The sequence below is a fragment of the Bombina bombina genome, chromosome 6 (genome assembly GCF_027579735.1).
Source record: "Bombina bombina isolate aBomBom1 chromosome 6, aBomBom1.pri, whole genome shotgun sequence".
Classification (NCBI taxonomy): Eukaryota; Metazoa; Chordata; class Amphibia; order Anura; family Bombinatoridae; genus Bombina; species Bombina bombina.
Window position 1 is genome coordinate 989,433,078 of NC_069504.1, and position 12,085 is coordinate 989,445,162.

Here is a 12,085-nt window from a genome sequence, read left to right on the forward strand (position 1 = left end):
AATTAATCATCATATGGTGGTGCAGATTAATGTATGATGCAGGCTACATTACCCTCTGTTAAATTAATAGGCCTGGTATAATAGTCATCTGGCAATGGCTCCACTTCCTCCAGTGCCTGTGCAGGCTCAATCTTTATTTCCTTCTGATCTTCTCCTTCTTTGAGACTGAAAACAAAGAATAATTTAAGGTAAAATAACTAGAACATTATTGTTTATATTCACCAGACAATAAAAATATATCATCCCAGTTCTAAAGTTTATAAAATATTTTACACATTTGTTCTAGTCTAAAGACTGCCTGTACTAGATATCTCCACTATGTTCTATGGCATTGATATAAAATCCCAGGGGAGTTCCATTTCCTTGTCAGTATCTAATAATCAAGCATTAGCACCCTCCCTCCAAAAAAAAAAAAAAAAAAAATTGTAGGCGAAATCAGGGCTCACGTCTGCAGTTAGTATAAAGTTAAATTGTTTCACAGCTGTTATCTGTTAGAGCTAATAAGAGAAATATATGTAACGGGGTTAGCCTTGAGAAAGTCTGCAGTGTGCTTTCCAGCTCTGAGAATTAGTAAAATTCACAATTTACTTGTACTGTATATGAACATCTCAAGGTGTTAAATGCCCCTTTAAATCTACAAATAGTTTCAAGCATGTCCTGTTTTACACCAACTACAATCTTAAAGGTATAACAGGAAACAAAATGTTTATTTTCAGTCGTAAAGTTAATAATTGGCTTTTAAAAACAAAATGTATTCTTACCTTTCTTTCTTCGTAGTAAGAGTCCACGAGACATTACTCTAGGGATTAAATCACCTGGCCACCAGTAGGAGGCAAAGACACCCTACACCAGATTTTTAAATATCCCTCCTACTTCCCCTTTCCTGCTAGTAGTACATATAGCAGAGGATAGTAAGAAAAGTAAGAAAGATAGTAGGGAAAAGGAGGTGCAAAAAGGGACTGCCGTCTCTATCTTATTATTCATTTTTATATAATGAGCAGGTTCATGGACTCTCACTACCAAGAAGGAAAGGAATTTATCATAATTTTTGTTTTTTCCAATGGAAGTGAGAGTCCACAAGACCTTACTTTTGGGAACCAATACCCAAGCTCTGGAGAACTTTCCGGCCAAAAGCTGCATCAGCAGACAAAAAAATATCAAAGTGATAAAACTTAGTAAAGGTATGCAAGGGAAACCATGTAGCAATCTTGCAGATCTGTTCCACAGAAGACTCATTCTTGAAGGCCAAGGAAGTAGAGACAGAACAAGTGGAATCAGCATTAATTCTGGCAGACTGTTGTTGACCAACCTCCAAGTAGGTTGAGCATTTCAAACAAATAGGGCAAACAAAACTAGAAGACTGACTAAAATCCTTGGTCAACTGAAGATAAAACTTCAAAGCCCGGACCACATCTAAATTGTGCAACAACCTCTCCTTAGAAGAACTGGGGTTAGGACAAAAAGATGGAACTACAATTTCCAGATTAATATTGTCCGACATAACCTTAGGTAGAAAACCATACCTAGTTCTCAAAACAACCTTATCCTGATGAAACACCAAATAAGGCAGGTCACAAGAAAGAGTTAACAATTTAGAAATGCTTCTAGCTGAAGAAATGACAAATAAGAACTTCCAGGATAATAGCTTGATATCCAAAGAGTGCAAAACTCTGAGAACCAGATTATGGCCACTATTTAACAAAGTCTGGCGGACCTGATCCGACAGTGCGGATCAGGTCCGCCAGACCTCGCTAAATACGGAGAGCAATCAACCCGATCGTACTCGATCTGGTTGTATTGTGGCGATGTCTGTCCGCCTGCTCAGAGCAGGCGGACAGGGTTATGGAGCAGCGGGTCTTTCGGAGCTTGATAGATAGGCCCCTAAGACTCCAAGGAGGAACAATAGGCTTAACCACTGGACGAATACTGACAAAGAGCCTGTGCAAAGGATTGAATGTCTAGCAGACAAGCCAACTTACAGTGTAACAGGGCAGAGAGAGATGAAATCTGACCCTTGATAGAACTAGCGGCCCTTACCCTAGACCCTCCTGAAGAAATTGCAAAATTCTTGTTATTCTCACTGAGTGCCAGGAGTAACCACGATCAGAACACAGACAGATAAACCTTCCACACTGTATGGTAAATTCCTTCTAGTTAACAGGCTTGCGAATCAAAGTAAATCAAAGTATCAATTATGGTGTCAGAGAAACCTCTCAAAGAGAATCAACCATTCAATCTCCAAGCAGTTAAACCAAGAGATTGAAGGTTTTCATAAAAGAGCGGACCTTGAGATAGAAGATTCTATCTTTGTGGAAATCGCCACGAAGAATCGCTGGACATCTGCACTAAGTCTGTATACCAGGTTCTGCATGGTCAAGCCGGAGTTATGAGAATTGCCAAGACATTCTCCTGTTTGAGGCGTGTTACCACTCTGGGTAGGAGGACAATCGAATGGAACAGATGAACTAATACCTCCAGCGACTCGCCAAGGCGTCCATCAACTCCACCTGAGGATCTATGGATCTCGACCTGGATCTCATATGATTGTGATTCACCATATATCCAGAAGACCCCATCTGGTGATCAACAGATTTAAAATCTCCTGATTTAGAGAGACTGTTACAAACTGCTATTTGTAACTGGCCCTTTAAATGAAAAATTGCCCTGCTTCCATGGATCGTGGAGAAGCCTATTTGCCAGCCTCCTTCCTCATGACTATGGCCCCTGAGAACATATTAACTTTTATTGGGTGTGTATGGCCCTTTAAGAACCGTCTGGGGACATATTGTGACTTTGGTGAACAATGCCCCTTTAAGACTATGTCCCCAGACCTGTAAAATAGCTTGTCCCTGGCTTTCTCCCACTTGGTTCAGTGAATGGGACTTGCTGAGCCAGGTGCCACACAGGCAGAGTGTTCCACAGAGGGGGAGCACTGTTACAGAGGCATTGGTTTTCATTGTGTGCCATTAAGAGTTAATTTTGTTGAGCTTCAAGAAGCTTTCTAAATGCAAGTTTGCTGGGATCAGCTCTAATTAGGTTTAGTGATAAACCTTACCATTGTCTAATCAGACCTATTCTGACCCTCTAACTTGCAGCTTTGACTCATGTTTGTAGGGGACAGCTTATATAGCTACAGGGATTGCTGACTACGGTGCTGATGATTCTTTGGTGAGCTTGTAACCCCCTCTCCCCAGCGGCAGCTTAACGCACCAGGGGGAGACAGTAAGCCCCACAACCGTGCAGATGGGACCGTGGTCTCTGCACTTACAGCACAGGGGGCAGAGACAGTTGCTCCTGTCCCCCATCAGCAGAGTGAGATGCAGTGGATTGGGAGCCCAGTCTCCATTCTCCAGCTAACTCCTAACTTGGGCCCAGGGTTAACAGTGGAGATGTTAACCCCCACGTTCCCTTCCCTAATGCCAGCAGAAGAGCTGGCATTAGGACAGAGCGCTGCTGGCCTCTGCCCTACAGACCCCCTTGTTACAGGGCTGGCCTGCAAACCCCTCACCCCAGCAGAAGAGCTGGCATCAGGACAGAGCGCTGCTGGCCTCTGCCCTACAGACCCCCTTGTTACAGGACTGGCCTGCAAACCCCTCACCCCAGCAGAAGCGCTGGCACCAGGGCAGAGTGCCGCTGGCCTCTGCCCCCCAAGTACCACCAGCTATTTGCCCAGCTGCGCCAGGAAGGCCGAGGATGCTACACTTTCATCCTACAACCTGGAACCTACAGGCCAGTACTACTTATTGTGGGGGGGCTACTTTGCTGCTAATGTTTATTTGTGGGTGGGTTGCGAGACTAACTTAGGCACTGACCGACAGAAGGTCAGGTGCCTGGTTAGTCTCCCTCCAAAAGGGGAGATATGTTACAAACTGCTATTTGTAACTGGCCCTTTAAATGAAAAATTGCCCTGCTTCCATGGATCGTGGAGAAGCCTATTTGCCAGCCTCCTTCCTCATGACTATGGCCCCTGGAAGATTGTGCCCCTGAGAACATATTAACTTTTATTGGGTGTGTATGGCCCTTTAAGAACCGTCTGGGGACATATTGTGACTTTGGTGAACAATGCCCCTTTAAGACTATGTCCCCAGACCTGTAAAATTAGCTTGTCCCTGGCTTTCTCCCACTTGGTTCAGTGAATGGGACTTGCTGAGCCAGGTGCCACACAGGCAGAGTGCTCCACAGAGGGGGAGCACTGTTACAGAGGCATTGGTTTTCATTGTGTGCCATTAAGAGTTAATTTTGTTGAGCTTCAAGAAGCTTTCTAAATGCAAGTTTGCTGGGATCAGCTCTAATTAGGTTTAGTGATAAACCTTACCATTGTCTAATCAGACCTATTCTGACCCTCTAACTTGCAGCTTTGACTCATGTTTGTAGGGGACAGCTTATATAGCTACAGGGATTGCCGACTACGGTGCTGATGATTCTTTGGTGAGCGCTAGGAGCATCCTTTTCTACGGTCCAACTTCCAGCCAGCCTGGAGGAAACCGTAACAGAGACTATTCCCCTGAGTGAATTGTTTGACGGCTCAGGTAATCCGCCTCCCAATTCTCCACCCCAGGTATGTGAATAGCTGAGATTGAACTCTGTTTTATCTCCACCAAGTTTAGGATGCAAGACACTTCCTCCATTGCTAGAGAACTTAGTGTCTCACCCTGATGATTTATGTACACTACCGTTGTTATATTGTCTGATTGAAAACGGATGAAAGGAACTGTGCGAAGCAGATGCCATGACATTAAAGCATTGAAGATTGCTCTCAGTAATTATATATTGAACACCTCTATCTTTGCCCTCTCCTTGATGAGGCAAAGAACTACTGGGAGGGAAGAGGAAGTAGGAGGGATATTTAAAGTTCTGGTGTATGGTGTCTGCCTCCTCCTTGTTGCCAGGTGATGTAATCTTAAGAGTAAGGACTGTTGCTACCTTCAGAAAGAAAAAAGAATGTACACCAGGAACCAAATTACAAAAGGTACATTTATGGGACCAAATTAAGAATTAAAAGGTCATGATGCACAATAAACCAGAAGTTTGTATGTTCAGGTACTAAAAGGGACAGTCTACTTGAAAGTTTAGATTGTTTAAAAAAATAGATAATACCTTTAATACCTATTTTCCAGTTTTGCATAACCAACACTACTATATTAATACACTTTTTACCTGTGTGTTTACCTTGTATCTAAGCCTCTGCAGACTGTCCCTTATCTCAGTGCTTTTTACAAACTTGCACCTTAGCCAATTAGTGTGGTTTCCTGCATAATTCCACAGTAGTGAGCACGTTGTTATCTTTTATGGCACACATGAACTAGCACTGTCTGGCTGTGAAAAGCTAATACAATGCACTGAGATAAGAGGTGACTTGCAGGGTCTTAGAAACAGAAGAGATTTGAAGGTGTAGAGATTATAAAGTAAATAGAACAGTATTGCTTGTGGAAAGCTGGGGAATGGGTAGTAAAGCCATTATCTATCTTTTTAAACAATAACAATAAAAAAAATCAAGTAGACGGTCCCTTTAATGGCCTAAGTTTACTGACGTGCAAAGTCTGGTACTCACAATTTTAACATTAGTGATTTTAAATAGTATGTTGTTTTGTCAGGTTAAAGGTTGTTAAAAAAATTTAAAAAGATAATTTCCAAATCTCAACGATTTTTGGTAATCCAATTCTTCCTGAGCACACTGCACCTGCACACACTTCTCCAAAAATGTGTCTGTTGTTATTCCAACAGCAACTTACGTCAGTCCAGTCAGAGCAGTGATTGGAGCTCCAGGTCTCTGTCGCTGAAGTCTTGTTCCACGGCCATACTTATCCTATGACAACAGAGCACATGCAATTAAGCACCATCATTTAATGCTACTATTACCTGATAACTGAAATGTTTTCAATGGTAAAATATTTTCATGCAATACAGAATGTTCCATATTTTGCAAAACTTCTGAACTAATTGTCCCTCAGCAGCATACACTTAACTCAACAAAAAAAATATTAAACCAATTAATAAATAGGAAGTAACAGTATTCAGCCAATGAGCTTATAGTTAACCTTCCCTTTAATGTATGTCATGTACCTCTTTTCTCCTGACATTTCCTTGTCTATGTAACTTTATATTTTTTTGCAAATAATTCTGCTTATTGTAAATATACAAAAGATTGACCTTTACTATAATACTATAATAATCCTGCAGAAAGATAAAGGCTACTTTTTTTACCACAAAAGCATAAGAAGAAGTTTTCAATGTTCTTTGGCAATATAATGACATACATTACTAGTATTAATGTTGGGTTATACTTTAAATAGAATGCAGATCCTAAGTGAACAAACACACTTGGGATATACGATATCCATAGACTTATAGAAGAATGTACCTTATGTATAGACAGACAGACAGACTGGGGACAAACATTTGGAACAACCATCACAAACACACACCCTGAGGTACATAGTTTCCCTAATAACTTGTACCTTTATTAATGCTTTGCTGACAGGCACATTACTATACTTTGACATCTACTATTTTTTTGTATTTTTATTTTTTCTTCTTTACCTGTTTAAATGTGCTTCATTTTGTTAGACAATTAATTACCTTTTATTTTAAAGGCAAAAATATAGAAGACTGTTACTTCAACAACCTGGTTCTTTATTACAAAGATACGTCTTTTAAACAGAACAGAAAATACAAGAAAGTAGCAGTTTTTGCAATTAAATATTCAGTTCTAATAACAATTGATATTAAAAATATTCCAAGTGCTGGACCGCACATTATAAAAAGGTGCAATTTTAAAACCAAATTAAAAGGGACACTCAAGTCAAAATAAAGTTTTGTTATTCAGATACTACATGCAGTTTTAAGAAACTTTCCCAATTTACTTCTATTATCACATTTTTTATATTCACACTTTCTGGGGAACAAGATCTTACTGAGCATGTGCACAAGCTCACAGGGTATATGTTTACAAGTATTTGATTGGCTGATGTCTGTCACATGATTCAGGGGGCCGGAAAATGGCAGAAAAACAAAATCTACTGCTTATTTATAATTCAGAGTAAGTGCTATTGCATTGTCTTTTTATTATGTACTTGGTAATTATGTAATTCTATTGCAGTGAGTGATCCTTTAAGTGATTCATTGGGTATAAAGGGCTACTTACTTTTCAAGAAATACAAAATGTGGCAGTTTTTTTTTTTTGGGGGGGGGGGAGAGAGAGACTAGTACATAATCTTGTTCCAGTATTCATTAGCCTCTACAAGAAATCATTGGGAGAGAGTTCGCCAATAAGCTAAGCTTTTTAAAGCCTCTGTCCGTTTTACGCCAAGCTTAGACAGCCAGTATTTTCATCTAGAGAACAACCAGGTAAATCCACAGGTCCTTTCTTGTCCAATTTCTCTCATTGGTCACATATGGGAGATCACATCAGACACTTGGGTCTTAGCCAATTTGGGGTAATAAAATATAAATTTATATCAACTCCTATTCAAAAATGCCCTTCCCTGTACAATTCCTTTTCACACATATAATGAAAAATAACAGAACACAAGCTCCAAAATATCTTATAAAAACCTGCTATAGATTCTAGTTTCCAAAAAGAAAAAACACAAACAAACAAGGGCTACTTAAGGGAACGAAAACTGGTACCCTAAAAATTGCAGAATAAAACAATTAAAGGACCAGTAAACACAGTAGATTTGCACAATCAACAAATGCAAGATAAAAAGACAATGCAACAGCACTAACTGAACTTCAAATGAGTAGTATATTTTTTTTCTGACACATTTCAAAGTTATGTCTTTTTCCATTCCTCCTGTATCATGTGACAGTCATCAGCCAATCACAAATGCATCTATACATATATTCTGTAAATGCTTGCACATGCTCAGTAGGAGCTGGTGATTCAAAAAGTATAAATATAAAAAGATTGTGCACATTTTCATAATGGAAATAAATTGGAAAATCGTTAAAAATTGCATGCTGTATCTGAATCATGAAAGTTAAATTTTGACTTGAGTGTCCCTTTAAAAGTCTTACCTTTTATGATCTGTAAAACAAAATATAATAAATGATTTTAGAAAATATGCCAAAAACGCCCTTTACCCTCTTTTCCCTTAGCTGGTTTCTCTGCTCTACCAGAAGCAGAGAGCTACATACAGTCATAAGCTGTAACACTCGCTTGTTGTGAGACTGAAGGAACGCACTCACGCTACCTTTAGTCAGTCTCTGCGCGGTGTAGGCAGAAGGGAGCATGAGTGCGGGCCTTCAGTCCGTAGGAACAAAAAATAAAAAAGCTGCACAGCGTGGAAGAAGACACTTCAGGTAAGTGAGGGAGTTGATTTTAGAGAATCTCATTAACAAATGTTTTATTTTTCACAAATTATGAAAAGTATTATGCTTTTTATTCATGTCAAGGGACCAGTTTGGTGGCCTTTAAACAGTAATCAACCAGAAAACCCTGAACAAATTGGTTATCATTTCGAAGAGGAAGTTGTACACAAAACCAAGATGTCTGGTTTGGATTATTCTCTGATTTTATCCAACCGGAATAATGTGCGCACTAGCAGATATTAGTCAAAGCATAGCCCAGCAAGGACAAACAAGCCGTTGTTGTGTGATCTTTAGAAGCAGATTATATCTGAATAGGTTTTTTAGTTCTGCTGATGGTATCTGAATGAATTATGAAAGTACAGATGGATGCAGGGATCACAAAGTCTCTGACTTACCGCCACATGAATAGTGTGTTGCTGAAGATTATTCCCAAAATTTACCAGCAGATTGCAATAAAAACAAAAAAAAAAGGAGGGTAACGGGGAGACAAGAAGACACCGGTCAATACTGACTAACTTAAGAATTATGTTTCACCAAGGTGAGATGTGACACCAACAGAGATGTGAAGTATAAAGTACATGTATGAGTTCCAGGCAAAAACATGTTTACAGTCTGAAAGCACTATACAAAAGCAAGTATATTTTGTTACAAACAACATGTACAGAAATATACAAATTAAAGGACCATTATAGTTGAAAAATAACATGCTCTAATTTGTTAGTGAATGTAATTTTAAGATTAGGGACCATACACCCGTGTGTAACAACCCACAAAAAGAGTTAAACACATATTAGAAGTACCACTTGGGATCCACAGATAACTTCAGCTCCCAAGCAGAAACTGCTGCTGGGTTGTGCAACCAGTGCTGCGGATCCACAGCAGTTTCTCCAACATAGGTGTGTCCGGTCCACGGCGTCATCCTTACTTGTGGGGATATTCTCTTCCCCAACAGGAAATGGCAAAGAGCCCAGCAAAGCTGGTCACATGATCCCTCCTAGGCTCCGCCTACCCCAGTCATTCTCTTTGCCGTTGTACAGGCAACATCTCCACGGAGATGGCTTAGAGTTTTTTAGTGTTTAACTGTAGTTTTTCATTATTCAATCAAGAGTTTGTTATTTTCAAATAGTGCTGGTACGTACTATTTACTCAGAAACAGAAAAGAGATGAAGAATTCTGTTTGTATGAGGAAAATGATTTTAGCAACCGTAACTAAAATCCATGGCTGTTCCACACAGGACTGTTGAGAGCAATTAACTTCAGTTGGGGGAACAGAGTGCAGTCTCTTACTGCTTGAGGTATGACACATTCTAACAAGACGATGTAATGCTGGAAGCTGTCATTTTCCCTATGGGATCCGGTAAGCCATGTTTATTACGATTGTAAATAAGGGCTTCACAAGGGCTTATTTAAACTGTAGACTTTTTCTGGGCTAAATCGATTGATTATTAACACATATTTAGCCTTGAGGAATCATTTTATCTGGGTATTTTGATATAATAATATCGGCAGGCACTGTTTTAGACACCTTATTCTTTAGGGGCTTTCCCAAAGCATAGGCAGAGTCTCATTTTCGCGCCGGTGTTGCGCACTTGTTTTTGAGAGGCATGGCATGCAGTCGCATGTGAGAGGAGCTCTGATACTTATAAAGGACTTCTGAAGGCGTCATTTGGTATCGTATTCCCCTTTGGGTTTGGTTGGGTCTCAGCAAAGCAGATACCAGGGACTGTAAAGGGGTTAAAGCTTAAAACGGCTCCGGTTCCGTTATTTTAAGGGTTAAAGCTTCCAAAATTGGTGTGCAATATTTTCAAAGCTTTAAGACGCTGTGGTGAAAATTTGGTGAATTTTGAACAATTCCTTCATGTTTTTTCGCAATTGCAGTAATAAAGTGTGTTCAGTTTAAAATTTAAAGTGACAGTAACGGTTTTATTTTAAAACGTTTTTTGTACTTTCTGATCAAGTTTATGCCTGTTTAACATGTCTGAGCTACCAGATAGACTGTGTTCTGAATGTGGGGAAGCCAGAATTCCTATTCATTTAAATAAATGTGATTTATGTGATAATGACAATGATGCCCAAGATGATTCCTCAAGTGAGGGGAGTAAGCATGGTACTGCATCATTCCCTCCTTCGTCTACACGAGTCTTGCCCACTCAGGAGGCCCCTAGTACATCTAGCGCGCCAATACTCCTAACTATGCAACAATTAACGGCTGTAATGGATAATTCTGTCAAAAACATTTTAGCCAAAATGAACCCTTGTCAGCGTAAGCGTGGCTGCTCTGTTTTAGTTACTGAAGAGCATGACGACGCTGATATTAATATCTCTGAAGGGCCCCTAACCCAATCTGAGGGGGCCAGGGAGGTTTTGTCTGAGGGAGAAATTACTGATTTAGGGAACATTTCTCAGCAGGCTGAATCTGATGTGATTACATTTAAATTTAAATTGGAACATCTCCGCATTTTGCTTAAGGAGGTATTATCCACTCTGGATGATTGTGAAAATTTAGTCATCCCAGAGAAACTATGTAAAATGGACAAGTTCTTAGAGGTGCCGGGGCTCCCAGAAGCTTTTCCTATACCCAAGCGGGTGGCGGACATTGTTAATAAAGAATGGGAAAGGCCCGGTATTCCTTTCGTCCCTCCCCCCATATTTAAAAAATTGTTTCCTATGGTCGACCCTAGAAAGGACTTATGGCAGTCAGTCCCCAAGGTCGAGGGAGCGGTTTCTACTTTAAACAAACGCACCACTATTCCCATAGAGGATAGTTGTGCTTTCAAAGATCCTATGGATAAAAAATTAGAAGGTTTGCTTAAAAAGATGTTTGTTCAGCAGGGTTACCTTCTACAACCCATTTCATGCATTGTCCCTGTCACTACTGCCGCATATTTCTGGTTTGATGAACTGCTTAAGGTGCTCGATAGTGACTCTCCTCCTTATGAGGAGATTATGGACAGAATCAATGCTCTCAAATTGGCTAATTCTTTCACTCTAGACGCCTCTTTGCAATTGGCTAAGTTAGCGGCTAAGAACTCTGGGTTTGCTATTGTGGCGCGCAGAGCGCTTTGGTTGAAATCTTGGTCGGCTGATGCGTCTTCCAAGAACAAGCTACTAAACATTCCTTTCAAGGGGAAAACGTTGTTTGGTCCTGACTTGAAAGAGATTATCTCTGATATCACTGGGGGTAAGGGCCACGCCCTTCCTCAGGATCGGCCTTTCAAGGCAAAAAATAGACCTAATTTTCGTCCCTTTCGTAAAAACGGACCAGCCCAAGGTGCTACGTCCTCTAAGCAAGAGGGTAATTCTTCTCAGGCCAAGCCAGCTTGGAGACCAATGCAAGGCTGGAACAAGGGAAAGCAGGCCAAGAAACCTGCCACTGCTACCAAGACAGCATGAAATATTGGCCCCCGATCCGGGACCGGATCTGGTGGGGGGCAGACTCTCTCTCTTCGCTCAGGCTTGGGCAAGAGATGTTCTGGATCCTTGGGCGCTAGAAATAGTCTCCCAGGGTTATCTTCTGGAATTCAAGGGACTTCCCCCAAGGGGGAGGTTCCACAGGTCGCAGTTGTCTTCAGACCACATAAAAAGACAGGCGTTCTTACATTGTGTAGAAGACCTGTTAAAAATGGGAGTGATTCATCCTGTTCCATTAAGAGAACAAGGGATGGGGTTCTACTCCAATCTGTTCATAGTTCCCAAAAAAGAGGGAACGTTCAGACCAATCCTAGATCTCAAGATCTTAAACAAATTTCTCAAGGTCCCATCGTTCAAGATG

General features: G+C 40.5%; 1 protein-coding gene across 2 annotated transcripts in view; it reads right to left on the bottom strand.

Annotated features, from left to right (window-relative positions):
• The window catches only part of DCTN4 (dynactin subunit 4), a 110,827-nt gene that overhangs the window by 66,019 nt on the left and 32,723 nt on the right, over positions 1 to 12,085 (bottom strand). The window contains exons 6-8 of one of the 2 annotated variants that reach the window (XM_053718668.1): positions 8,709 to 8,729; positions 5,733 to 5,806; positions 53 to 165 (exon numbers count right to left, since the gene is read on the bottom strand). In XM_053718668.1, the coding sequence (XP_053574643.1) occupies positions 53 to 165; positions 5,733 to 5,806; positions 8,709 to 8,729 (208 nt within the window). The remainder of the gene's footprint in view (positions 1 to 52; positions 166 to 5,732; positions 5,807 to 8,708; positions 8,730 to 12,085) is intronic. The other variant, XM_053718669.1, reaches the window with a different exon arrangement.